The sequence below is a fragment of the Pipistrellus kuhlii genome, unplaced genomic scaffold, assembly GCF_014108245.1.
Source record: "Pipistrellus kuhlii isolate mPipKuh1 unplaced genomic scaffold, mPipKuh1.p scaffold_m20_p_20, whole genome shotgun sequence".
NCBI classification, from domain to species: Eukaryota; Metazoa; Chordata; class Mammalia; order Chiroptera; family Vespertilionidae; genus Pipistrellus; species Pipistrellus kuhlii.
In genome coordinates, this window is record NW_023425516.1 from 20320527 (window position 1) to 20348069 (window position 27543).

At 61.0% G+C, this 27543-nt stretch overlaps 2 protein-coding genes across 7 annotated transcripts in view; one reads left to right on the forward strand and one right to left on the reverse strand.

The window, feature by feature from the left end:
• Positions 1–6686, forward strand: part of SFI1 (SFI1 centrin binding protein) — a 29347-nt gene extending 22661 nt beyond the window's left edge. The window contains exons 21-32 of the mRNA XM_036449732.2: positions 346–448; positions 1173–1269; positions 1724–1884; positions 2250–2324; positions 2717–2791; positions 2929–3105; positions 3191–3450; positions 4106–4210; positions 4354–4585; positions 5568–5869; positions 6293–6404; positions 6476–6686. Coding sequence (XP_036305625.1) covers positions 346–448; positions 1173–1269; positions 1724–1884; positions 2250–2324; positions 2717–2791; positions 2929–3105; positions 3191–3450; positions 4106–4210; positions 4354–4585; positions 5568–5869; positions 6293–6404; positions 6476–6580 — 1804 coding nt within the window. The 3' untranslated portion in view covers positions 6581–6686. The remainder of the gene's footprint in view (positions 1–345; positions 449–1172; positions 1270–1723; positions 1885–2249; positions 2325–2716; positions 2792–2928; positions 3106–3190; positions 3451–4105; positions 4211–4353; positions 4586–5567; positions 5870–6292; positions 6405–6475) is intronic.
• PISD (phosphatidylserine decarboxylase) lies at positions 6643–26861 on the reverse strand. 6 transcript variants are annotated; one of them, XM_036448807.2, is made up of 9 exons: positions 22448–22527; positions 19299–19477; positions 11781–11981; positions 10306–10471; positions 8971–9207; positions 8716–8854; positions 8410–8553; positions 8147–8307; positions 6643–7832 (listed from the first exon to the last, which is right to left on the reverse strand). In XM_036448807.2, the coding sequence occupies exons 2-9, from the start codon at positions 19370–19372 to the stop codon at positions 7608–7610; spliced, it is 1347 nt and encodes a 448-aa protein (XP_036304700.1). In that variant the 5' UTR covers positions 19373–19477; positions 22448–22527; the 3' UTR covers positions 6643–7607. The 6 variants fall into 6 exon arrangements, with proteins under 6 accessions (XP_036304700.1, XP_036304701.1, XP_036304702.1 ...); XM_036448808.2 differs by lacking the exons at positions 10306–10471; positions 11781–11981 and adding an exon at positions 26796–26861; XM_036448809.2 differs by lacking the exon at positions 11781–11981.
• Between the last annotated feature and the right edge of the window lie 682 nt (positions 26862–27543).

A 27543-nucleotide genomic window follows, 5' to 3' on the forward strand; every position in this document is an offset into this window, starting at 1 on the left:
GTCCCTCCTCAGAGTCCCACCTGTCCAGCTCCTCAGACAGCTCCCGGGTCTCAGGGTGACTCTCCTGTCCTGTCATCGCCTGTTACGGCGCGGGGTTCCCCGGAGCGCACACGCGTGAGGATGTGGCCTTTGGTCTTGTCCGTCCGGCACAGGGCAGGGCTCAGTCACCATAACCACGGCCACCGGAGAAACGCTCTGGGCAGAGAGTGGCCTTGACTCGGGGGGGCTGTGGAACCAGCAGTGATTCCCAGGAGACCCACCTCGTCTTTCCCCACTGGTGTTGTGTGTGTGTGTGTGTGTGTGTGTGTGTGTGTCCGTGTCCCGGCCCGGCCTGTGCGCCTGCAGGTGTGTGTTCCGTCGCTGGAGGGAGAACGCAGTGGCCTGCGTGGAGGAAGCAAGGCAAACCTCTCGAGCGCGGGCTCACTACCGAAGGGGCCTGTGCCTCAAGGTGAGGCAGAGCCAGCGGCCCCGGGAGGGCTGGGACGGGCTCTGCAAAGGGGGGCGTGGGAGGTGGCAGGGACTCGCACTGAACAAGGAACTGGGAAGTAACGTCCTCGCCACGTGAGCAGTGGCTTTATGTTCATTGACTTACCGGCCAGTTTCATAAGAAACTAGCGAGCAAGCTGGCTGTGTCAGACCAGTACTTCCCACTGGGTGGGGCGGCTCCTGACACCTCGGATGCGCCCTTGGGTGGAGAGTGGCCCTGCTGCCCAGGCCCCGGCTGTTCTCAGGAAAGCGTGAGGCTGGCGTGCGGGTTCCCTGCCCTGCAAGGAGGGTCAGGACTCCGCTGGGCTTTGCGGCCTTTGGGGCGAATGGAGTGTGTGATAGTTTGGGGAGCAGGCACCAGGTGTCTCTGGACTTCTTGTCAGAGTGTCCTCTTCCTGTGATTCCGTACGTCTCATCAGAAGTGTAAATGGACGTGTAGTTTCCGCATCACAGAAGGGAAGCCCATTTGCATCCTCATGGCGGGGGTGATGTGTAACTCCTGGCAGGAGAGTGCCACCTGGGGTCTGGGCTCCCCGGCTGCCCGCCTGCGGATGGCACGCCTCCTGGAACGGTGGCAGCGCCATATGTCCACGCTTGGCCGCCTTCCCCGAGGAGCTGCCAGCAGAGCAGGCGTCCCCAGCAGGTCAGGATGCGCTGTGACCGCCTCTACGCTTGTCTGCCTGCAGGTCTTGGCGCGGTGGCGGGAGGCCTCGGCCGTGCAGATCTACAGGCGGCAGCAGGCGGCCTGTGCCCTCGGGGAGGCCCAGCGGGTGCTGGCGAGGGGTAAGCGGCCCTGGGGCGGAGGGAGGGAGGGAGAAGGCCAAGACCAGTTGTTGTCCTGCAGCCTTTCTCCTCGTGCGTGTGGGTTTCCAGTTGCTGAGGCAACAGCACCACAGACACTGGCTGTGCAACCTGGGCCCGTCCTCTGAGCCCGTTCCTGCTCCCTGTGTCTCGGGGTGCCCTGAGGCTCCAGAGAAACTTACATCTTCATCAACAGCAGGGCCAGGCAGGGACGGTCGCACCAGCAGAGGGCCGGCCTGGTTCCGGCCCAGGGTGCTCATGGCTGTGGAGGTGCCCGAGCTGTCCCCAGAGGCGTCGTCCACCTGTGGCGATCTCACCCAGCGAGGCTGACACCTCAGCGCTGGTCCTCATGGCCTTCTCCATTCTCCACGCTCAGCTTTGCCCCTGACATAGTCGTTCACAAAAGACCGTTCACGCTGACTCGGACCTGCCCTAGGCCATCTCAGGACCTGGTTTCGGCGCTGGCGGGCCCGGAGCCAGAGGGCAGCCCAGCAGCGAGCCCAGCTGGAGAGGGCGGCATGGCATTACCGGCGGCAGCTGCTGCTGCAGGGCCTGGCCCGCTGGAAGGCACACCACCGGGGCTGCGTCCGGAAGAGGGTGAGGCAACGGCAACTCCCAGCCCCGTTCCTGTGTGTGGTGGAGCCTCCGGCCAGGAGAGCGCCTCCGGGAGGACAGGCCCTTCCTGCAGGACTTAAGCAGCCAGTCGGGGCGCTGGGCGGTCTCGGGTCCTCTGGGCACACGGTTCAGGAGCCTCTAGGCATGGCTGGGGGCCACCAGCCTCGGATGGGGTCTCTGCAGGGTTAGCAGAGGAACCTGGCTCACTCGGAGTCCTGGCCTGTCTGAGCTGGGCCCCTGGCGACGGGGGAACATTCACTCGGGTGGGAGCCTCGCTGCAGCTGCCCCGGGTGGTCTGGCGCGGGCACTGGTGGCACTGGGAGCAGCTCCATGCGTCCTCTCCACAGCTGCTGCAGAGGCGGGGCGCCCGGCTTCTGGTCCAGACACTCGGCCGGTCCTGCTTCCGCCAGTGGAGACTCCAGGTGGGAGCCGAGCAGCCCTCCCCCCAGAGCTCCCCGACATTGCTGGGCATCGCCAGCTTCCGTCCACCCGTGACTGTACACGGCCACGCCACTTTGGGGCCATTTCTGTGTGTGTCGTTAAAAACGTGTCAGGCTAGTATCCAAAATCAATGCGAGACTTGGTGAGGCCTTGGCAAAACTGCCACTTGCCAGTGTCCTGCTGAGCCTCCGATCGCCATGTGGAGGTGTCCCCATGTTTCTCCTGTAGCCCAGCGTGCTGCCCCATGTGTTCCCCTCCACGCCCCCGAGGGTCATTCCCTGACCCATCCCCTCAGCCTGGCCGAGCGGGGTCTGCGAGTGACAGGGCCTGTGGTCAGGACGGCCTCCCTGTAATCCTCTCTCTCTGGCTGTAGCTGGAGATCAGGCGGCGGGAGCAGCGGGACACAGCCCGGGCCCTGTGGTTCTGGGCCTTGTCGCTTCAGGCAAAGGTACCGGGGCTCCGCATCCCGCCGCCCGGCTCCTCGGGAGAGCGCTGTGCCTTGGTGGAGGGCAGGGCGGGCTGTGGGCACAGCCCCTGGAGGGTCCCAAAGGGAGAGCTGGGCCTCACGTCCTCCCCCTCCCCGAGGTGTGGGCCGCGTGGCTGGGCTTTGTGCTGGAGAGGAGGAGGAAGAAGGCGAGGCTGGAGCGGGCGGTGCAGGCCTACCACCAGCAGCTCCTCCAGGAGGGCACCACCCGCCTCCTGCGGTTCACAGCGGGCATGAAGGCCCTCCGGCAGCAGCTGCACGCCCAGCAGCAGGCGCTGGTAGGCCCAGGCTCCTCTGCCTTGGGGGTGGGGGGCACAGAGGGAGCAAGCGGGACGTGCCACGACCTCACAGAGGCCGTTGCAGGCGGCCCACAGCCTCCACCGGACAGTCCACCGCTGTGCCATGCTCTGGAAACAGAAGGTGCTGGGCCCCAGCCGGGCACCTCCCCTCACCACCACCGCGCCCAGCAGGAGAGTGACATTCAGGGGTCCCCTTCCCGACCACGTCAGCGCTGCTGCTGGAGATGCGGCCCCGGAGACCAGGCGGCCACGAGCCCCTCCCGGGCCACAGGGTGCTCTGCGTAGCCTGGCCCTGGATGCCGGGGACCCCCCGCTCCTGGAGCTGTGAGTAGCCACCCCTCACCTCTTCCTCTTTGCTCCCACCTGGGGCAGAAGCTTGGACTGTCCTGCAGGGAGGACAATGGGAGCCTCCTCAGTGCAGGAGAGCAGTTAGCAAGAGGGCAGCCCTGCCCATGTCCCGCCGACCCTTATAGCCAGGAAACGGGGCCCCCTCTCAGAAACCCCACTTTTTGTGCTCTGGCTCCTGCCCCATAGCCGCACACTGAGCTGCTGCAGCTATTGCTTCCAAAATGCCCGGTGCTGCCTGAGCCTGAGCCTGGGGAAGGTCACCCATGGGGAGGGGCCCAGGCTGGTCCTGCTCTGCTTGCCTCACTCTTCCCCGTCCCCACAATTCCGACCCTAACAAGGGCCAGACCCTGACAGGCCTGTTCCCCGTGATGTGGGACAAGCAGCTGCATCACAGGGTCACTGGAGGTCAGAGGAGATGATGTGGGTGAGGGATCAGGCTCGCTCATGGAGATGCCAGTTCGGTGTGGCCCGGGCCTACCCAAGCTCCCATGTTGACCTTGGGCAAGAGCCGCTCCTCTGGCCTGCAGTCTTCCCATGAGATCGGGGCGTTGGGCTGGATGACGACCCCTTCCCGGGTCTCAGACCCCTCTGCCCCTGGGCAGCCAGAGGAACAGGCCTTGTTTCTTCCCAGCAGTGCCGTCCGCTGCGCGAGGAAGCAGCCCCGACGTCCCAACTTCTTGCTGGAGCCCTTGCAGAGCCAGAGGCCCCTGGAGGGTGGCAGCCTCGGGCGGCAGGGGTAGGTCGTGGATCTTGAGCCCCCAAAGTACATAGTACCTCCATCCAGGGCATGATTTGGGGTCTGAGGGTGAGTGGCCCCCCTTTCCTTCCTGCTCAGGAGGATGCTGAGGCCTGACCAGCTCCTGCCTTCCCTCTGCTCAGGCCTGAGACATTGAGGGAGCAAGACCTAGGCCCAGCCCGGCCCGCAGACCCTTCCCAGACGAGGCCCTTCCTGGAAAAGGCCCAGGCAGCCTTGGTCCCAAGCAGCGCGCTGCCCCAGCCTGGGGCCCTGCCAAGTGCCCCTGGCCTGAGGCTGGCCCCCATGGCGAGTACAGGCCCGCAGCTGCTGCCTCCTTCCTCCTTCATGCCCGGTGGGGTCGACGCACCCACCAAGGTGAGTCCTCCCTGGTCACTTGGCTCCCATTCTTTGGTCCGGCCTTCAGGGCTCCTGTACTTGCTGCTCCTGGAACACCCACCTCAGCAGACACGGGGCCACCGTCTGAGGGCACAGGAGTGGACAGCCCGCCAGGCCCCTGCTCCTGAGGTTACGGATGTCCCAGTTGTGGGGACAAGACCAGCAGACTCAGACTGCAGGTCACGGAGGGCCGTGCAGGCCCTGCTGAAGTTTGGCTTTAAGGAGAGGGAAGTCCTGGAGCTGGCCGGCCGCAGCAGACGTGGGCCGAGACTCTGGTGAGAGGCAGGACTTGCTCTGCTGGGTCAGACCAGTGAAGGAAGGAGCTTGCTACCTCAGGGAATAATGAGTTCTTTCACCGAGAGAAGGGACACTGGGTCCCCTTTGGGGTGAAGCATGAAGTGTTTCTCAACCTGTCAAGTTTGAGATAAAGCAGCAGGCTTGTGAGTCTGGCCTTCAGGGAAGAAGTCGGGTCTGGAAACCATAGTTGAGAATAGAAATCGAGGGGTCGGGGCAGGGAGGAGTGAGGAGGCATGAGTGCTCAGTAACGCAGGCCACAGCCTGGGGCTGGGCCACCCCAAGGAGCTGGTGTCTCGAGAGCCGTGGGAGTGGTGAGGGTGACGGGAGGGGACATTGCTCTCACGAGGGTTGTAGGAGGGCGGCTGGACACTTTCACTGAAAGACAAGGCCACAGCTGGGAGACAGGCAGGGGTCAGGGTCAGGCAGGCTTGAAGCAGCAGCCCGTAGCGGTGCTCAGCAGGCACGGCGGAGGGGGGGCCAGACTGCAAAGGTGTGTGGTGTTGCTTGGGGGTCGGCCTTGAAGGAAGAAAGGCTGGGCCTGGCCGCTGGGTGAGCTGGCCGCTGTGAAGCCCAGCTCCTGGGGCCTCCTTGACCCTCCCTGCAGCGGGCAGCCTTGGCGCCTGTCCCAGGCTTCCTCCAGCTTCTTTGTGTCCATCCTTTACAGGCACCAACATGGCTGACCTCCCCTGGCCTTACGCCCCAGGCCCCGCTATCCCTGGCCAGTGTCCCCGACCCCCGTCTGCTCCTTCCTGAGGACCTCACGGGTGGGCCTGGCTCTGAAGCTGCAGGTGTGCACCTGAGGACTGCCAGCGCCTGGGTCCCCTCCCTTCAGCCTGGGCCCAGCTGGGAACGTGGTCAAGATCAAGTACATTGTCCTGTTGCCCTGGGCCACAGCGACCTGGAGGCTGAGCTTGAGGGCATCCAGCGGCAATTGCAGGACTACCAGAGCATGAAGCAGAGCCTCCGGTAAGGCCCACAAACACCCTGCCCACGGAGCAGCCGGGGGTGCTGCGGGGGCCCTGGGGCGATTTACCTGCCGAATCCTGCTCAGGAAGGCTGTTGGCCTTACCTGTGGGGGGCGAACAAAAAAGCTGAGCATAAGTAAACACGACTGGGCCACGTGAGAGCTGGGCCAGCCGTCTGTCCAGTGACTGTGATGTGGGAGAAGCTACAAAGACCAGCCTGGGCCCCAGCAGCGGCCATCTTGCTTGTGGTCTAGTCCAGAGCCTGTGCCTCCAAGGCCAGGCTAGAGACCCTCCCCATGAGCAGCAGCCTTGGAGGAACAGGGAGGGTGAGGGGGACAGTGTGGAGGCGGGGCAGGAACAGAAGCACGTGCTTCACCCCAAGCCTGAGCGCCACCGACGCAAACAGCGGGCATCTCACCCTCAGGTCCTACCAGCGGCAAGCGAGCAGCCTGCGCCGGTGGCTGGAGCTGAGCCGGGAGGAGCCCAGGCCTGAGGACCAGGAGGTTGAGCAGCAGGTGCAGGAAGAGCTGCAGGAGGTGAGGTCCCGGGCCGCCCTGGGACGGGCTCTAGCCGTGCCTCCTCTCAGCACGTCCCTCCCTGCCCGCAGGTGGAGCTGCAGGCCCAGCAGCTGGCCGTGGAGCTCCAGGCCCGGCGTCAGCCCGTCCGCGCCTGCATTGCCCGTGTCCAGGCCCTACGGCGGGCACTGTGCTGAGCCCATGCCCAGGGAGGCCTCAGCCCGCCTCCAGGAACAGAATGTGAAGTTAAAATGAGTTGTTTTAATTATTTCAAAATGTTGCAATTACATGAATCACTGTTCAGAAGTCTCCCACTTTTCATACAAAAATACTGTGCTACTGATACAGTTGAAAAGTTCAAATGGCTTCTCCTGCAGGAGAAATGCGGAGTCCCCAGGAGCCGGGAACCCTGGGCCATCTCGGTGGCTCCCCAAGGACGCATGCCCACCCTTGGGACAGGGTTTCTAGGCACCGGCCCTGCCTTCCACCCAGTGCACCAGGGCTCCTCTGCCTCCCGCATACGCCCCCGAACCAACAGCAGCAACTTCCCCTACTTATGGAGGGCTGGATCTTGGGGAGAGAGACCCAGTTCTCCCCTAGCCCGTGTGGCCATGACTACCTGCCTGCCCCATTCACGGGGGACAGAGTCGGGGTTCAGGAACCGGCCTCGACAGGTCTGCAAAGCTCCTTGTCTCGTCAAACCTGGCTGAGTCGCCCCCAGTGTGAAGAAGGCCTCCCGGTGAGCAGGGGGGCCGTGTTTGGAAACAAAGGAGTTACGTTACAGGCTGGTGGTCCTGCGCGGGGCAGGCGGGCCCAGTCAGTGCCAGGAGGCACCTGTCGGGAGGGGAGGCCAAAAGTAGTGATGGGAGGAGCAGCGAAAAGGTGCAGTGCCACTTACCCTCTTAACAAACCGAGACCAGAGGACGCTCAGCCAGGAGGCAGGGCTCTGGTTTATGCAAATGGGGTTAAACTTCTCGGGAAGGGAATCTGACCAGCCCCACACTTACTTTCTCTTTAGGGTGAGCAGAGGGGATGACGGATGTCTTGGGCATTACCGGCTCTGGCCTCGCCCACTCCTCTGGGACAGCAGGAGCAGAAGTCACCCAGGTCCTGCCTGGTCAGACCCCTGGTCCTGAGAGTCCCCTCCAGACAGCTGAGGAGGTTCCCCTCAAAAACTCGCCCATTTCTGTTTAGGTCCCTCAGCGGCGGCGGCTGGGAGAGGCCCTAGAGGGAGCCCAGGGCCTCCCCAAACCGGATTTTCTGTCCCGCTTTCAGCTTGAAGTCGAAGTCCTTGGGGGCCTCGAAGATGAGCACGATGGTGGAGCCCAGGTTGAACTCGCCCAGGTGCTCGCCCTTGCGCATGGGGATGCCCTCCCTGTTGGCCTGGGTCACGAAGCTGAAGTCGTTGTAGGAGCCCTTGCTGTACCGCGGGCTGTTGGTGTGCAGGTCCTGGGGGAGCAGAGCAGGGCATGTGGAGACGGCTCCCTGCACCTTCAGCACAGCCTGTGGCCGTCCCCCCCCCCCCCCCCCAATGCTTACAAAGGGAGGCGGGACCAGCAGCTCGGCCCAGGGGCCGGGGTCTGACCAGCCAGTGCCCGACGCCGCTCCGAACTAGGCAGGCCACTGAGGGGTCAGACCCGACTGCTCTCCAGCACGAATGAAGGTGCCAGACTGGCACCCGAGGGGGCAGAGCAGTCACAAACTGGCACCAAGAAGGCTCTCCCTCTGGTGCTGGCAGATCTGGCTGCCTGGGGTCTGCTTACCCGGTCAAAGTAGATGCGGATGGAGCCCACGTTGGTGGCCCCCACGGCTGTCAGCGAGAAGAAGCCGTGTTTCCAGTCCCCGGTCAGGACCACCCGCTCGTTGTGGCAGAAGAGCTCTTTGATCCAGCGGGCCATGCCGGGGTTCACAGACATCAGGGAGCCTGCGACGGACAGCGGGACACTGCTGCTCCGCCCGGCGGGAGGCCCAGCCCCCAGGCGTGTGGGGCTCCCAGAGGCAGCTCTGGGCGTGCGGCCTGGCCTACCTGGGAAGTGGCGCCGGTGGGACACGGTCCAGTCGGTGGGCGAGTGGAAGCAGTGGTAGTCCCCGGGGGCCAGGTAGATGACGCAGTGGTAGAGCTCGTTCCCTTCTCGGGTGACCAGCTGGCTCCGGAAGGAGTGGGAGGCGGCTGTCGGGGGGACACGGTTATCAGACGGCACCCATCGGGACACAGGCTCCAAGGAGGCCCAGGGGCTATCAATTCCTACAGCCTTCCCGTTTCTCCTTCCCAACCTTCACCCTCTGACCTCTGGCCAGCCACACTGCAACAGGGCAGCCCGCCAGGACCCACCTGGTGGGAAGGGCAGGTCCTCCACGGAGGTTCGAGGGCCCAGGAAGGCCTCCAGCGAGTAGGTGACGCCCTTCACCTGCTCCACCTCCGAGTTCTTCACCTGCCCGAAGTTGATGATCTTCCCATCTGACGGGCTGATCTGGAAGGGCAGGAAGGAGGTCTTAGTGCCAGGAGTGGGAGGGGACACAGGGCAAGAGCGCCCCCCGGGGAGGCTGCTGGGGCTGGGGGCGGAGTGAGGGCAGGACCAGGCCTCACCACGCTGTGCAGGCCGCACACGGGCCGGGCCTGCGGCTTCAGCTTGCGCCGGAAGAACTCGCTGAGGTTGCGGTAGTGGTGCAGGTCCTCCACGGCCGCCTCCTTCATGTTCACCCCGAAGGTCCAGATGTACAGGCTGTAGACCGGCCTGCGCAGCCAGTGTGGCAGCTCCACCTGGTTAAGGCGACCCCAGGCCCGCGACAGCAAGCGCGTGGGCACCGACTTGTACAACGCCACCTGCGGGCCACAGGTGGGGGGTGGGTGGCCACCCTGAGCCCACTGCCCCCCTCCAAGGGACCCACAGGCTCCAGCCTTCCTGGACCGCCCTCTGGCATCCAGCAATGAACTTAGATTCTGCCCCCTTCCAGAGGCCTTGGGCACCCCACACTGGCTTTGTGATGTGGTTTCTCACTAGGAACCAGACTGAGCTTGCAAAGTGGTCTCACGGACTAATCCTGGCCCAGACCGACACCGGGACTTAAAACTCAGGTGTTCGTCATTTCCCGCAAACCCAACAGCAGCCATCCTAGCCCCCGGGAGAGCCTGCCAGCCGTCTTGTTTCTTGAAGGGGGAGGGGGCTACATGGATCTGACACCGTCACAGACAGGCTGTGGCAGGAGGCCCTGTAGCCCAGTGATCGCCCTGTCCTAACGACATGCACCCCTCCAAGGTCAGGGACTCAGTGTCACTCGCCAAGTCCTGGACACGCCCTGCTGGTGGCCCCTGGGGCTCCTCCCAGGTGGGACAAGGGAACCAGCCTCTCAGGGCCAGGTGACCTAGGTGCCGCTGACATCAGGGATTGCTAATTGGTGGCTGTTACATGAGCAGAACCAAGCCCCCAAGGCAAAAGCAATTTCATTCCAACCTAACCGCCTCCAGGTGCTGAATGCCTGGCTCCCAGAACTCCGCCCAGCTGCCATGTGACCTCGGGTCTAATGTCCAGAGCTCCTAGCTTTCAAGCCTCGTGATACCTCACCTGGGCCGTCCAAGGGCCAGGAGCAGGGTCTCCTCCTTGGGACCCGCCTGCCCTTTAGGGAACAGCCCCAGGCTCCCATGTCCTCCCCACACAGGCATCCAGCAATAACTTAGATTCTTCTCAAAGCTACCTCTATGCTCACTCCTGGAACAAGGAAGTCAGACCCACACCATTTTCTGAGTGCCCATCACGGTTCCTTTTAGAAGCAGAGTCCCAAATGGTGCAAATGCAGGCAGAGCCGGCCCTCAGTCACCTGTCAGCAGGACCACCCTTCAGCACCCGCCTGGCAGGCTCAACCCCACAGCCAGACCCTTCAGTGACAAGGGCCTCCTCGGCCCGCCAGCAGCCTGCACACTCACCCTGCTCACGGGCCTCCATCCCACCCGGCTGAGCGGCCTGAGGGCACCGAAGGGCAGGAGGTAGTAGAGGACCGCCAGGGGCCAGGAGCGCAGTTTCAGCGCGGGTCTGGACATGCAGCTCAGCTGTCCCAGCCTCCGTCGCAGGGCCAGCTGGGGGAAGTGCAACCTGCGGGCAATGGCCACGCGATGGGTCAGCAGCCGGGGTTGGGGAGGGACTAGGAGCCCCACCCACCCTCAGCAAGCTTGCCTCGAGGAAGGCCGGCAGCACCTGCTGTGCCAGCATCCCAACGCCATTCTGAGCCGGTGGCTTGGCCGCCTCTGGTTGGCAGCTCAAGCCCAGCCCTTCACACCTGCCAGCGGCTGGGAGGACAGGTGTCTGTTGGCACCGTCTCTGGAGAAGCGCCTTCTGAACACGGGACAGGCCCTGGGAGCCCTTTGAGGGCTAAGCACCACCCAGCCCCCACCCTCCAGGGGCACCAGCAGGCAGTCTGATCTCCCAGCGCCCCTCGGCATTGTGGGGGGAGCTACTGCTACCGCCCAGAGAACGATGATGGCTCCAGGCCTCTTACTTCCTCCTCTGAGAGGTAAGGGATGGGTCTGACAAGATCACAGAGGAAAACACCCCCAGCTCCACCCATCAGCTTCTCCAAAACCCATCCGCACACCAAACTGCCGGGGGATCTGCCACACCCCTGGCCGAGCCCAGCGCAGCCCAGCCGGCTCAGCTCAGGTGCAGCCTCTTCCCAGAACCCGGGCTCCCCGAGGCCCATCAGGGAGGCCCGCGCCCCCTCGGTGCCGAAGCCCCAGGCAGGAGGCCACACTGCCCCCCTCTGACACGTCCCCAGGCCTCAGTCTCCTCACCTGCAAACAGACTGCCTTCAACTGGATGATCTAAGTCCCCCATCTGAGCCCAGGCACCCCCAGAGGAGCTGTGTCCTCTGCCCCCCCTTGTTGACCAAACCAAGGAACAAAGGAAGGCAGCTCAGCGATACTGAAAGCAGCCAACTCGGAGAACACAGCCGAGGGCCGAGGGCCAGGCTCCGGTGAGCGATGGCACTGCCGCAGCCATGGCTCCGCGGACTCCCCCTCCCCCCAGCTTTTTAAAAGGGTCTGGCTGGTGGTGGGGGCCAAGCAATGCCAGAAAAATCCCCGCTCCCGCCCCTGCCCCCGCCCGCCCGCTCACTGCAGCAGCACGGGACCAATCCTGGAAGGGCTGCCCCGAACGGGGTGGGGGGCCCGGGTGGGGTGCAGAGTGTAGGAGCAGCGCGGACACTGGGCCACCAGCCCGCTCCGCCTTCCCAGTACCTGAAGCGGGCTCTCCGACTGAGGCCCCCAAGGCCGGGCCCCTCCAACCGCGGGGGAGTCCCGGGGTCCCTGCCGCCACCTCCACTTCGGGGCCGCTGGACATGAACTCTGACCTTGTGGAGGTCGTGGCGGGGAACAGCAGGGTTAGGAGGCCGTGGGCAGCATCTCACCATTTCGCCGAGCTGAGCTCCGGCCCTCGCCTCGCCTCTGACTGACACATGGTGGGCGGGCAGGGAGGCGGCGCCAGCCCGGGCGCCTTTGTTCCTCCTCCTTCCGCCCTTCCCCCCAGGAGCGGGGCTGTCACTGCTCGACGGTGGCTGGTGGGCCGCTTCCTCGGCCCTCGGCTCGGAGACCACTGGGCGGAGCAGGGACTATTGCAAAGACAGGCTCTGGTCACACACCTGCTGGGCCTGCAGCACCGGCCCTGAGCTCCGCCACCAGCCCGCCCAGTGACCCTCCGCAGCGTGGGGACCGCCCCCCTGGGCTCGGGAGGGAGCAGGAGCGGGAATCTGAGGGAATCTGAGCCCCGCGCTCCAGGCAGGCGCCCAGCCGCCCAGGCTGCGCCCGGTAGGCTCCTCCCTTGCCAGGACCTGACCCATTTTCCATTCAGGTGACAAAGGAGCATCTGAGGAATGAGGGAGGGGAGGGGGAGAGGTGGGCCTGGTGAGACCCTGGGCATCTGACCAGCCCTGGCTCTGCCTCCGGGGACCCCCATAGTGGGGGCACCCAGGTGACATCAAGAAGACGGGCATGGAGCTGGGACCGGGCCAGGACTGAGCTCATCTCTGCCCACCTCTGCCCTCCCCATGGGTATGGGAACAAGGACAGCACTCTGGCCGGCCGCTAGGCGAGGGGAGGACAGGGCCTCCTCCAAGCCCGTCCGCAGCCTCAGAGAGCAGGAAGAGAGCAAACGTTCCAGGTGGCTGCTGCTCAGCCCTGAAGTCAAGGCCCCGGGAGGATGCCCAGCTGCAGGCCGGCGGGGGCGGGGGCCGGGCCGGGGCAGGGCCGGGCAGCGCGCTCCAGAGCAGCTCTGAAGGCAGAGGACCTGCCCACCCAGGACCCCACATGGCCAACACACTGACCCTGACGGAGGCCCCAACTCAACACGCTCTATCATACAAGCGGGACCATGACACCCAGCAAACCCACCTCAGCCAGAGGACAAGGCCAGCTCGGCACCTGCCAGGTGTGCAGGGCCCTGGGGGCCAGGACCAGGCTGCCTGCCGTCTGGACATGAGCGTGGAGTCTGCCTTGACCGAGGGGACAGCCAAGCCCGGCCCACCCAGACCCCTCCCCAGGCCTCACCCCCATGGACACCCCTGCTTCAGGCTGTGATCTCCAGCTAGATGGTCAGGTCGCCTCAACCACACCACCCAAAGCTGAGCATACCCCACCCTCCCCGTCCGCCAGGCCTCGGCCATAGTGCTCCCCAGGCACAGCCCAGAGGCTGATGGCGGTCGGGCTAAGTCTGGTGCTGGGCTTCCAGGACGGGCTCTCTCCTGCCTCTAGAGACTAGGACGCTCGGATCCTCGGGGGCCAGTGGGGCCTGTGGGAGGGGAGGGGGCCCAGCCGGCCCCTGTGGTGCTCACGGCCGTGGTGGCCACGCAGCGTGCGGTCATGTCAGAAGGGCAGTCAGCCCACAGACAGCTGCTTCTCTTTGTCCTCCGAGCGGAGGCTCCTGCTGGGATTTCATGGTCCCCAGCCCTCCCCTCCTACAGGGGGACAGAGGTGTCCTCCACTGGGAGTGGAAGGGACAGGGCTGAGGCCGCCTGTGAGGAGGAAGAGAGGGCCCACGGCCCACGGGGACGCCTGCCCGCCTCTGCCCTCCCGGCCGTGCTCGGAGCAGGGAGGGCACTGGCCGGGGCCGCAGGCCAGGGGGCCGACATCTTTGCCGGGACATGCTGTCCTGGGGTTCACACTGAGCAGTGCTGCAGTGTCCCCATCGACCTCACCAACCCGGCGAAGGGGCTGTCCCCTCAGTGGGATGGACACCACCTCACGCAGGACGGACTGACCCAGGCCAGCGACCAGCTCTGTGGGTGGGTGTGGGCGTGGGGCGCCGGCTCCCAGGCCCAGGCAGACTCAGTCTGAGTCTCAGGGAGGCCGGGAGCTGCGAGGGCTCAGGACTGGCACCCTCAGAGGTTCTCCCTGCGAACCACACACCGGGCCCAACAGCCGGAGACCCGAATCCGCTCCTGCACCTCGAGTGGGAATCTCCCTGGCACCCCTCGAAGCCTCAGCAGGACCCCAGGCCCCGAACCGTGTGCACTGGCCTGACTTTGTGCCCCCCCCAGAGGGCACAGCCGCTCCCCCCAGCTCCCTGGGTGAGGCGGGCAGCTGTTCCCGGCTAGAAACGGGCAGAGCTGCACGAAGAAGTAGTGGCATGGGTCTCCCCGGGATGTGGGGTGTGGGTGGCCGTCTGGGAGGGGCCTGGGCGAGAGAAGCGGAAGCAGAGATGGCCCAGGGCAGCGGAGGTGGGACAGGGCTCCCAAAGGAAGGCCCTCCTCGCGGGCAGTCCGGGGGCGGGGGTGGACGGCAAGTACTGACCCCGCCAGGTCCCGCTGAGGACAGTGCGGCCCCCCACGCCCGCCCAGGCCTCTGGGGCACGAGGAAGCAGTCGGGCTCTCAGCGCGGGAGGCACTTCCCCTTCCCGGCACCAAGGCTCCGGGAAGCCAGGGGTGCGGAGGAAGTGAGCTCACCCAGCCGGCCCAGGGCTGCCATGCGGCCGGCAAGCCCACCCCTTGGTGGGACTGTGGGGTGGGCTCCTTGGGCCCCCAGGCCTCAGGCTCCAAGCCCTAAAGGGGCCCAGAACCACGGGGGCTGGTGGCCTCCCAGCCTGGGGGGTGGGGTGGGGGGAGCCCAGCTCACTCACCGGCAGGTGGTCCTTTCCGCCGCTTCCGGGCGCCCCGCTGGGGAGACGCTGCTCCGCCACCAGAGCCTGGGCTGGTGAGCGGGGCTCAGCCTCCAGCCACTCAGGCGGGGACAGAAGGGCGGACACCAGACACCGGAGCTGGGCTCCGCCCCCGCCCGGCCCCGCCTGCCAGGGGCCCTTTAAGGGGAAGAGGAGACGGCACCCTGTGGATCGTCAGGGCAGCTGCCTCCCTGCCCCCTGCCCCCCTCTGGACCTTCAGGTGCCTGTGCTTCTCTGGACCAAGTAGACTTGTCTAGCCCTCCACGTGAGAAAGTGAAACAGAGGTATCCGCTCCTCCCCACACCCATCCTGAAGACACAGGCTGCCCCACCCGCTCCCTCTCCTCCAGTTCAAGGTGGGTGGCCGAGGGCGTGGACCGGCTAACAAGCCCTGCGGGCCAGGTGTGCCGGCGGAGCGCTCAGATGGAGAACACGTGGGGGTTCGGGTCCAGCCTTATTTTATTTTCCCATCACAGTTAACAGGCACCATAGTTTAGATTAGTTTCAGGTGTACACAGCATTAGACCTGCTCTCTACCCCATGTGGGGCCAGTGCAGCCACATCCGCAGGCCGCCCAGTCAACATGGATGGGATGACGCCCTGAACATATCCAACCGGGGAGGGGCTGCCAGGAAGACCCTTGGACACCGAGAGGCAGGACTCAGGAGCCCGGCTGCTGTGTGCCGGCGGCCATGTGGGCAGCACGCCACCCGCTGGCCACACCGCCAGAGGCGCCTTCTGGCCCCGGCTCCTGAACAAACCAAGCCCAGCTGTGGTTCCGGGACAGGAGAGGCGCCAGACAGCCCACACCCGTCCTCAGGGGACCCAGCACCTTCTCCACGGCACCCTGGAGACCGGCTGCCCGGTGGAGAGCAGGGAGGCTCCTGTCTCGGGGTGTCCTGGGCACCCCGCACCAGCAGGAGCAGAGGGCTCCAGCATTCTGTGAGCCTGCTGAGGTGGCAGGCCCCTTCTCACCTCAGCACTCCAAGCAAACTCCACGTGCGAGGAGACAAGGAGCTAAGGCACAGAGAGGCCGGCACAGAGTCCTGGCAGAAGGTCCTGGGAGCCTCCAGCACCCCGGGGGCCCACCCAGACCAGCATGAGCCAGTGGGTGGACAGGCCGGGCCCTCACTCGCTGAGTGGAGGCACCAGCACGCTTCCTGGTGAAATGACCAATCAGGTGGCTCCACACCAGCTCCCAGAGTTCATTATGACGCTCAAAGCCCTCAGGGGATGGTGTTCAGAAAGTCATAAAAAAACGCCTCCTCCACCCACGTTCCTGCAGGGAAACGCCTCTGACGCCAGACAATGGCGGACACATCATTTCTGGGAAAACAAAAGCCCTTGTGAGTTTACTTCCCACTCTGAATGAATGGCCCCTTCCGGCCAACTGGGTCCTTCACTTCCTCTGAACTCCCGCGGGTGGGAGTGCCACCTCTCACCACTGGGGGGCTCTGCGGGCCGCAGGCCTCTTGGCCACCAACACGTGAGGACCAACCCCCCTCCGGGTCACCCCCTGCAGCTCCTCTGGCTCACAGGAGCCCCTCCGTGGCTCCGAGGAAGGTGACCCGCAGCAGGACAGAGAGAACAAGGTGCACGTGCAGGAATAAACTCAAACCGAGGAAAGACTTAAGGTCAGACCTGAACCTGAGTCCAGTGAGCCAGGACAAGTGGGCTCGGAAGCAGACGGACAGCGGGACAAGCTGCCGGAGCGTGGACAGCAGACACAGGCCCGAGGAGCCAGCACTCCGCGGGCCAGGCTGCAGGCCGGGGCTGGAGGCACCTCCATGGCTTGCAGGAGGGCCGTGTGGCTGCTTCTTCCCCAAGGGCCCCCCATGTCCATCGGGCCAGTGTCCCCACCACACGCCCCTCTGTCCTCAGGTCAAGGAAGGACTCAGCGGCAGAGACGAAGGGATCTTGTCACCAGATGCCACCCTCACATCGCCTGATGTTCCCAGGAAACCATGCCTGGCCTCCCCTAGGAGCTTCAGGGGCACAGGCCACACCCCTCACCGCTCCTTAGGAGGCGCTTCGGAAGGCTCTGCCCCGCCTGCTGACTTACGGGCACAAGAGGACGGCGCATCTAAAATCTCAACGGCGCAGAAGCCTGTACCCCAGAACCTGGCGCTCTCCGGGCAGATCTGTCCGAATCAAGCTGCCTGTGGGGCACCCAGCTGGTGTGACACTGTTTGCTGGTGTGGGAAGGAACCTTCAAACGACACGCAAACTGGAACTGGTCCCAGAATCCCTAAAAAATAATAATTTACAAAACCCTCCGCGTGCCCGTCCTGCCAGCCTGTGACGGAAGGAGGTGCTGGCTCTGAGGTGGAGAAGGGAGGAGCCGCAGGGAGGATGTCCGTAACCCACGGGGCTGCCAGAGGCCCTGCCCCTCGGAGCCCTGCACACGCCGGTGCTTAGCTTCCAGGAGCCCGTCCAGCGCTCACCAGGGTCAGGAGAGCCTGCTCTGCAGCCGGCCGGGGAGTGCTCCCAGAACGCGGCATGGAGTAGGCATCCCCCCGGTGACTGAAGCTCAGTACTAGGCATCCCCGAGGGCCCCCCCCCGGTGACTGAGGCTCAGTACTAGGCATCCCCGAGACACCCCCCCCCGGTGACTAAGGCTCAGTACTAGGCATCCCCGAGAGCCCCCTCGGTGACTAAGGCTCAGTACTAGGCATCCCCGAGACCCCCCCCGGTGACTAAGGCTCAGTACTAGGCATCCCTGAGAGCCCCCCCCCCGTGACTGAGGCTCAGTACTAGGCATCCCCGAGGGCCCCCCCCCATGACTAAGGCTCAGTACTAGGCATCCCCGAGAGCCCCCCTCAGTGACTAAGGCTCAGTACTAGGCATCCCCGAGGGCCCCCCTTCAGTGACTAAGGCTCAGTACTAGGCATCCCCGAGAGCTCCCCCTCGGTGACTAAGGCTCAGTACTAGGCATCCCCGAGACCCCCCCTTCAGTGACTAAGGCTCAGTACTAGGCATCCCCGAGAGCCCCCCTTCAGTGACTAAGGCTCAGTACTAGGCATCCCTGAGAGCCCCCCCGGTGACTAAGGCTCAGTACTAGGCATCCCCGAGACACACACCCCCCCGGTGACTAAGGCTCAGTACTAGGCATCCCCGAGGGCCCCCCCCCCCCGGTGACTAAGGCTCAGTACTAGGCATCCCCGAGAGCCCCCCTCGGTGATTAAGGCTTAGTACCACGACAGGGCTAACTGGTCCAGAGTAAAGGCCAAGCAGTTTACAACCATCCAGTGAATCAAAGAGCCCTATCGTCTGTAACCAAGGACACAAAGAGTAAACAGTGAGTCTGGCTGGCGTGGCTCAGTGGTTGAGCATTGACCCATGAACCAGGAGGTCACTGGTTGACCCCTGAGCTAACCAACCCCGCCCTCATTCCAGTCACCTTTCAGGTCCTGCCTGTCTGAAGTGGGTGCTGAGAAAACAGCCAATTTCTCCCAAAGGGCCCCTCTCTTGAAATCAGTGGGGTTTCCTGGGACGAGTCAGCCTGACAGGTGCTGGGCCAGAGGCAGCCGGGCTGTAACACGCGAGGGCGGTCACGAGGTCGGTCTCGGCGCGCTGTAATGCTCTCAAGGAAAGAGCGCTCACTGCGGAGACCAGAGGGCATGGGAGCCGGCCGCTGCCCTTCGCCGAGGATAGTGGGTTACCACAAAGGCCACGGCCCATGCCGGCAGACACGTGAGGACAGAGAGACACCTGCCAGGGTGCAGCCACATGGGCTCTGCAGGGCAGTTTCAGGACCGCGGGGAGCCCAGTGAAACGGTCCCGCTGAGTTCTCCTGGAGAAGAGGGTTCTGAGAGGAGGCCTGTGAGCTACGTAGCAGTTAACGCCCACAATTCCTAGATAAGCTGTCAGAGCTGGAGTCCTGTTCTAACCAACTGCTGTGCTGCTGTTTTAAAGTCCTCAAGGACATGCTGGGGGGGAGGAGAGGGGGGAGAAGCATCGGCGTGAGAAACATCATCGGCTGCCTTCGTCCTGCCCTGACTGGGGGCTGAACCTGCGACCTCTGGGTGCCAGGATGCTGCTCAACCGAGCCTGCCAGCCGGTGACCCATGTTTCCAGTTGAGGACACCAAGGCCCAGGCGGAAAGTGACGGCCTGTTCACACTGAGGAGCACCTGGGACTCGCAGACATGGCCTGGACGCAGTGGCTCAGAGGACACCGGGCACCATTCCCAACACCGGCACGTCTTCCCTTCCCCCTCCGCCCAGGCTGCCCAGGCCGATCGCATTGTGTATTTTTCATTTGTTTTCCGTTTCTAAACGGACACGTTTATATTCAATCTCAGCATTTACTGAGGATCCGCTCTGAGTCAGGGACGTCCCGGGCCACGGGAGCACAGTGAGTGAGGCAGCTCGTTACGCATCACACTCGGGTCAGCAGCACTGCAGCCTGACCCCCCCACATGGCCCTATAGCGAGGGGAGCATCTGAGCAACAAGGACCAAGGATCTGATCATTTCAGTCTGGTTTCTGGTGAGAACTTAACCACATCCCCAAAATCCAACCGTTTTAGCTCATCCTCAGCCTGAGAAGGCGAGACGGCCAGGATGCCGGTCCAATGGAAGGCAGGAGCTCGGGGGGCTCCCCAGCAGGACATTCCCACCAGAGCCCGGGGGACCCAGGCAGGTCTGGACAGGAGAGAGAACCCCGGATGTGGCCGCAGCCCATGGAGACATGAGCTCCAGGGAAGCACACTCACTTCTTCAAGCGTTTGGACTGCGGAGCGTGAATGGGAAACCAGGCGTTCCACCTCATTCCTACCTCCCAGGGACCTGCGAGTTTGGGCGGAATCTCCAATCCCAGCTTCTCCAGCTCTTGCTCCCTATACTTCTCATACTGCCGGTAACCCGCGTACCCGCCGCCGCCAGTCAAAACCAGAATGGGCAGGGGGCGCAACCGGAACAAGGCTCGAGCAGGGGCAGTGTGCACTTGTCTGGCATCTGTAAGAACAAAAACCAACAACAGCGACAACGTTGAGCCTGGGAAAGGGACAGGAGTCATGCAAACCCAGTGCCAACAGGGCCGGGAGAAGGCGGTGCATCTCAGCAGCCTCAGGGCAGGGGAGTGGACGCTGAGGGGATCTGACAGGCAGGGCTGCCTGAGCCACTACTCCTGATTCTATCCATTAGCAAGAGACAAGCATCTTTCCTGTGAAACAACAATGCGCCCAATGGCCGCCACAGTCACAGAATGGAAGCAAACACAAACAACAAAGAGGCCAAGACACTAACCCAGGCTGCCAGCCCGTCTCCACAGGTCCGGGCCTGAAAGCCAGGCACCTTGCTCACCAGGCCTCTGTCCTTACTTCAACGATGCACCCAGTTCTCACTGGACACTTCTTACTGGACACTACTGTCCTCAAATGTAAAAACCTCCTAAGCTCTTACAAGTCAACAATAATTTAAAAAACAAGTAAATGTACAAAGGGTTTGAAGAGACAGATCTTTGAAGAAGATACACGAATGGCCAATAAGCACATATTGTAAAAAGAACTTTGTGCCCCTCCCCCAGTTCATATACTGACCCCCTGACCCTCAGTAGCTCAAAGAGAACCTTACTTGGACAGAGGGTCTCCACAGGAACTCAAGTTTAAATCAAGCCATCATGATGAGGCCTAACCCATGACTGGATCCTTATAAACGGGGGGAAGTGGACAAGGACACGCACACAGGGAGAAGGCATGTAAGGGCGAAGGAAGGGATGGGGATGAGGCTTCTGTGAGCTAAGGGAGCCAGACTGCCTGCAAACCACCAGACAAGCTGCATGGAACAGCCGTCAGAAGGAAGCAGCCCCTTACCCCAGACCTCGAAAAAACGAATTCTATTGTTTAAGCCACTGGCTGTGTAACCATCACAGCAGCCCCACAAATCAAACATCACTAGTAATTAGGGAAATGCAACTCCTACCACAGGAGCTGCCGCCTCCCAGCCACTGGGATGGTTATAATAAAATATTAAGCGTTGGCAAGGACGAGGAGAAATTGAACACTCACACACCTGGGGGGAGTGCAAAACAAGGCAGCCACTTTGAAAACCAGCTTGTCATTTTTCTCAAAATGGTAAACATCAAATTACCACCTAGCCCAGCGATTCTGCTCTTAGGTATGTACCTAAAAAAAGTGAAACATACATCTCACAAAAACTTAGACAAGAATGTTCAACAGAAGCTTTATTCATAACAGGCCAGAAAACACCACTCCAAATGTCCACCAACTGAGACCGGATAAACAAGAAGTGGTGATCCATTTTCAGTGGGACCCTATTTGATAATGAAAAGGCATGAAGTATTGACAAATGCTACAACATGAACCTGGAAACATTCCGTAAAAGCCAGCCACAGAAAGCTGTGTATTGTGTGATTCCATTTATGTAAAACTAGAGGCCTGGTACACAAAATCTGTGCAAGGGGCTTGTCCCTGGCTTCATCCAGAAGAACGTCCGGAAAGTCGTTCGGCTGTCTGGTCTAATTAGAATATTAGGTTTTTATTATTATAGAAATCCAGTATAGGAACCATACCATAAGTGATTAGTGATTGCTTGGGGGAGAGGGAGAAACGAGGAGGGACAGTTTATGGGTCGAGTGTTTTCCATGGGAGGGCAAGGAGGAAGGGAAAATGCTCTAGAATTAGTGGTGACAGCTGCACAACTCTGTAAATACACTAACACTACAAACACGGAGATGCACACCTAAAAGGGAGAATCCTATGGTGTGCGCATTACTGATCAATACAACAGTTATTAAAACCAAGTCTCGGGAGCTGACTTCCCAGTCGCCTGGCAGAACCAGAGCACACCCTTCGTCCGCCCACTCCGGGGAAGGAGCGCCCTGCCCTGCTCCCTCCTCGCTGTCCCTCCAGTGGTGCTAGCTGCTGCTGTTCCTTCTTCAGTGAGCAGGTGAGGGGTCACTAATCTCCTCCACCCTCTGATGATTCCCGCTGGGCCCTTAAACACTCTACCTCTGACAACCAAGAAGCATTTGTCAGAAAGCAAGAACACTTTTCTCTCTTCCTGGAATATTAGGTGATGAGAAAACTTGTATCGTCCCTGCACCAGCCCACATCCTGGCCTGACTGTTCCCCTCACTGAGCATGGCGGGTATTTCCCAGATTCTCTCTCTGGCCTCTCCAAGGCTTGCCTTACTCTTCCAAAAGGAAGCAGTGAGTAGCGAGCGCCCGCCGCTCTGACCTCTGCTCCACTTCCTCAAAGCACAGCTGAATGCGGAGTTCCCCTCCTCCATCCTCCCCGGGGCTCCTGCGTGTTCCCGCACCAGCCCAATTCAATGGCAGCCAGGTGCGCCTCCGTAACCACCGTAGCCTTTCGCTTCTCTTCTCGTTAACCTGCTCCTTCTGCTCCCAGGCTCGCTTACTGGGCGGTTACAAACAGCTCTTGGTGTGATGAATAAAAAGGGTATTTAGATAACACGGACAATACACAAAAAGGGTTCACAGAGCTGCTTCAAGATGAAAAAAGTTCCAGCCCACAGTGTGTGTGGGGGGACTAATGTGCCCCGGGCATGTCCTGCTGTGTGAGAGGAAACTGGTTTACCCTCTCTGAGGAGCAGCTGGGCAGAATCCCAAACTGTAAAAGACATAGCCTGACTCAGCAGTCCTACCTTCACCAACAGATCCCGAAGATGCCGAGCTGTTACTACAGCACCACCTACAGCAGGAAAGACCGGGAACAAACGCCCAGCACTGAATGGCACAGCCACACACCAGGCTGCAGGCAGCCGGTAAAAACAAGGATCACAACAGCTACTGCTTCCGTGAGACCACGTGCCAGGCGTGTGAGCACCTGGCGGGCACGTGCTTTACCTCCGACCACACCCTGGGGGACAGGGGCCACGTGGCCCCATCACTGATGAGCAGCCGGAAGCCGGAGAGGCCGCCACCACCCCTCACAGCTACTTACTTTTCGAGAAGGCTCTGAGGGGCGGCTTCCGGAAGGCCTGTGGGAAGTGGCTCAGGGCAGTGTTTCCACGGTGATGGAGGCTACAATCAAGCAAAAAACGAACCATTAGACATTGTTTTTTGTGGTTTTTTTTTTAAATATATTTTATTGATTTTGTACAGAGAGGAAGGGAGAGAGATAGAGAGCTAGAAACATCGATGAGAGAGAGAGAGTCATTGATCAGCTGCCTCCTGCACCACCCCCTACTGGGGATGCGTCCGCAACCAAGGTACATGCCCTTGGCCGGAATCGAACCCGGGACCTTTCAGTCCCCAAGCCGACGCTCTATCCATTGAGCCAAACCGGTCTCGGCTAGACATTGTTTTTTTAAGTTAAAACAATTAGATCAACTGGCAAATTTTGAATCCAGTGTATAGATTCAACAACATTACGGCATCCATGTTCATTTCCTGGTTTTGACCATTGTACTGTGGTTATGGACCAAAATGTCCTTAGCCCTCGCTGGTGTGGTTCCGTGGGTAGAGCATCCACCTGTGGACTGAAGGGTCCTGGGTTCGATTCCGGTCAAGGGCACGTCACTCGGTTGCAGGCTCCTCCCCAGCCTGGACCCTGGCACAGCCCCTCTATGTGGCTCCCTTTCTTACTCATTCAGTTCTCTGCTCAGATGTTTCCCCTCCGTCTGGTCTGTCCTGACCACCCTGTGCCCAAGAGTTGCCCCTCTCAAGCACTCTCTAATCCCTCCATTACCTCCTTTATTTACTTATCTTTATTGGTGAACTTTATTTCCTTCCTAGCACTTCTCACGAACTGAAAGCAGCAGAGTCTATGCATTTATTCACTTGTCAGCTGTCTGTGACCTGGATGGATGCAGGGTTCGGACTGCCATCTCTCGGCAATGAGATGAAGCCCGAGGAGGAGCAGGCAAGGTCAGCCAGCGGTCTCTCCCTCCGTTCAGGAAGCAGGTGGCCGAGGGCCCCCCTGTGATTAAGCACCCCGTCTGATCGTGGGGCTCAGATCTCAGGTCGGCCATGCGTTAGCTGTGTGACTTTAGGAAAGTTCTTACTAATTCCAAGCCTCAGTTTCTCTGCCTGTCCCTCAGAGTGAGACAATTGTGTAAACCCCTCGGCCCCAGGCCTGGCACCTAGTTACACACTACTACACATTAAAGTTACATATATTGTTATAGATATAGTAAAAGAATTTACATTAACCTGCCCCACACTGGGATGGCCATGTCAACTGTCTCTGACGAGTGTCCATGCTGACTGGTCTGTGCCCTTATTGTCAGTTATAAAATATTTAAAACATTAGTGTTAACATTGATTTTTAGAAAGAGAGAGAAACCCTGATTTGTTGTTCTGCTTATTTATGCATGCACTGGTTGCTTCTTGTACGTGCCCTGAACTCGAAACTCTGGTGCATTAGGAGGACACCCTAACCCAGTGGTCGGCAAACTGAGGCTTGCGAGCCACGGTTTGCCGCTCTGTTGACTAATGAGCTTGCTGACTACTGGCTAGGGGCTTAATCACAAGGAACAACAACAGCCTGTCATTATTGGAATGGAGAACCTAGGTCAGTGGTCGGCAAACTCATTAGTCAACAGAGCCGAAGTTTGCCTATCACTCCCCTTAACCAACTGAGCTGCCCGGACAAGGCCTAAAAGTATTAACATCACCTCTGGTGGTTACATTGTTAACTAAGGCTGTTAAATCTCTCCTGGTTCTAAAGCTGTGGGAGTTCTAAAAAAAACAAACTGGCGGGCCTCTTGACAGCCTGATTTCATAGTCTGTCTCACATTATTTCTGGGTGTTTTCTCTCCTACTCAACTGGAAAGGCCTACTCTTCCCATAGTCCGCGGGCCAGGGCTGGCAGTGGTGGAATATATACCGGTGATGGCAAGTCTTACACAACCAGCCACTCCCGAAGCACCAGTCCTTACTTGCCCGAACCTGAGAATTATCGCGGGCACTTAGAGCCCCCGCCTACACCTGCTGAGTCTGATTTGGCCGCAGGACAGGGACTTAACTGGGACTCTCTATTTCTAAAACATATCTACCCCATTCTTTTATCAAACATGGCCTCAAGTTTTCACCCTAGATGTAGCTTTCTCTTTGTTCTATTGCCTGTGACACATCACCCGGTTACTGAGAAACTTCCCTGCCATATAGGGCTTTCATTGTGTGTCTCACAGAGGCTGCTTTACTGAAAAACTCAAGAAAATGTTACCTTTAATTAAGTTTTTTGTATCAATATAGTTGCCTTCTGTCTTGAGATGTAATATCTTTGAATACTGAGACATCTTATTGTACCCAAGTCCTTATCCCTCCCAATCACTGCTCCTAAATCTAGTCTTTTGTACTTGCATTGGTACTAAAAGTGTGACTCCACACACCCCCCTTCTTAAAAAAATATATTTTTATTGGTTTCAGAGAGGAAGGGAGAGGAAGAGAGAGAGAGAAACATCAATGACGAGAGAGAATCCTTGGCCGGCTGCCTCCTGCACACCCCACAATGGGGATCGAGGCTGCCATCCTGGCATGTGCCCTGACCAGCAATCGAACCGTGACCTCCTGGCTCATAGGTTGACTGACGCTCAACCACTGAGTTACGGTGGTCCGGCGACTCCCACCCTCTTTTTTTTTTTTATGACAATCAGTAAACCCTCTTCCTCATTTAAAAAATATTTTAGGAATGTCACTTTTTAGTCTCCCCAACGCATGACACGGTTTAAAAGAATTCATGGCTGACGCAAGCAGCACACCTGGTAAATACACCGAAACCATAGAGACCCGCCTGTCCGCATCCTACCAGCTACCACCCAAACGCAGCGGCCGCTCCTGAGCGACTTCTGCGCGGTCAGTCAAGGTAGAGCGAAGCTTTTCTGTCAAGGCCATGACAGCTGTGCTCCCTGCTCAGTGCAAACTCAGTGTCTTTGACTTCCCAAAGGGACGGCGAGCGGGGGCCTCGGGTCCCAGAGCAAGCTTTGGTCACGCCTATAAAACAAACCAGCCCTGCAGGAAGCACAGCGCTGCGTCTCACACCTTCCTTCTCAGAAACCACACCACGCAGCTGACCCTGAGTCACACTGCCATTTTCCGAGACTCCGACTTTTCCCGAGCTATGGGGAATAATAATAATAATAATAATGAATGCGCCGAAACCGGTTTGGCTCAATGGATAGAGCATAGGCCTGCGGATTGAAAGGCCCCAGGTTCGATTCCGGTCAAGGGCACGCACGTACCTTGGTTGCGGGCACATCCCCAGTGGGAAGTGTGCAGGAGGCAGCTGATCGATGTTTCTCTCTCATCGATGTTTCTAGCTCTCTATCCCTCTCTCTTTCTCTCTGTAAAATATCAATAAAATATATTTTAAAAACATTTTTTAAAAAATGAATGCTCCCACGGTGGGCAGCCTGAGGTCCTTGCAGAGAGAGAGAGAGGGAGAGAGAGAGAGAGAGAGAGAGAGAGAGAGAGAGAGAGAGAGAGAGAGAGAGAGAGAAAGAGAGAGAGAGAGAGAGGGAGGGAAGGAGAGAGGGAGGGAGGGAGGGAGGGAGGGAGGGAGGGAGGGAGAGAGAGAGAGAGAGAGAGAGAGAGAGAGATAGAGAGAGAGAGAGAGAGAGAGAGAATATATGAGAACACATGCTCTGGTCGGGAGAGAGGGAAGGGGGAGAAGCAGAGAGGGGAGAGGGGGAGAGAGAATGTGAACATACGCTCCGGTCGGGGTCCTGGCTCTGCTAGCCGCTGGGTGGAAACGAGCGAGCCCCTCCCTCCCCCAGGGCCCCCTTTCGCCACCTCCTAGGAGACCGGGATTGTCCTCCGGCCCTAAGGACCGACGGGAGTTGGGAGCCGCCACGGTAAACGAGCCCCCAGTTCCCTCTCCTACGCTGAGCTGACGGGACTCAAACCCGTCGCTCCCAGGAACGAGAACCCGAAGTGAGCGCCGCCCGAGGGCCTCCCGTCCGGTGCTCCCCCGCCTCACGCCGGAACGCGAACCCCCGAGGCGGCCGGCCCGCCCCGCCTCTTCTCGCCCGGCCTCGCCTCAGGCGGCGCGCGCTCCTCCCTCAGGCTTCTTCCTTCTCTTTTCCCTCTTTCTTATCCCCATTCTTTTCCCTCTTTCTCATCCCCACGCCCACCCAGCCGGCGAGGGCAGAGCCGGGCGCTCAGACAAGACCCAGACGACACCCGGGCCGCCCCACGCGGCGGCAGGCGCACCTGCCCTCGAGCTCGCGGTGAGGGTGGGGGACCCCGTCGCCCCCGGAGCGGCCCCCAGGGCGAGCCCCCCGGCGAGGAAACACGAGTCCTCCCTCCCGACCCCGCTGGGCCCGGGCCGCCCCCCGCCGGCACGGTACCTGCTCCGCCAGGGCGCGACCTCACGCAGCCACCTCAGGCACCGCTGCCCCACGGGAGCCGCCATCTTGTCTGCCCCTGCTCGGCGGGCCACGCCCCCTTTCGCACGGTGGCGTCACGAGCCTCGAGCTCACGGAGCCAATGAGGAACGAGGAGCGGATGTGGGCGGAGTCGACTGCGCTCCTCCCCCCCAGGCCGCCCCGCCCCACCAGCGTGGGGCTTGGAGGCAGCGGACTGGGCAGCGGGCTGGACAGGGGGCTGGGCAGGGGGCTGGGCAGCGGGCTGGGCTGGGGGCTGGGCTGGGGGCTGGGCAGGGGGCTGGGCAGGGGGCTGGGCAGCGGGCTGGACAGGGGGCTGGGCAGGGGGCTGGGCAGGGGGCTGGGCTGGGGGCTGGGCAGCGAGCTGGGCAGGGGGCTGGGCAGGGGGCTGGGCAGCGGGCTGGGCAGGGGGCTGGGCAGGGGGCTGGGCAGCGGGCTGGAGGGGGCTGGACAGCGGGCTGGGCAGGGGGCTGAGCAGGGGGCTGGGCAAGGGGCTGGGCAGGGGGCTGGGCAGGGGTTGGGCAGGGTCAGGAGGCGCTCTCTCCCCTGTCCTAAACCTGGGCCACGGAGTAGCGTGGCCAGGGCGGGGAGAGGTTCCTATCTCCTTATGTAGTTATGTATTTTTCCTTTTAGTTCTGACAATTTTTATTTAACATATTTGAATGTTTATGAAAATTCGAGATTGTTATGTTTTCCTGCTGGATTTGCCCCC

Excerpts from the sequence above, each read along its gene's own strand:
- PISD (XM_036448807.2), bottom strand. The coding sequence starts at position 19,372 with ATGAGAAGTATAGGGAGCAAGAGCTGGAGAAGCTGGGATTGGAGATTC. Across the intron at positions 10,472-11,780 it reads GAGCTCAGCTCGGCGAAATG|GTTGCACTTCCCCCAGCTGG; the intron begins GTGAGATGCTGC and ends CATTGCCCGCAG. Across the intron at positions 8,554-8,715 it reads GGACCTGCCCTTCCCACCAG|CCGCCTCCCACTCCTTCCGG; the intron begins GTGGGTCCTGGC and ends TCCCCCCGACAG.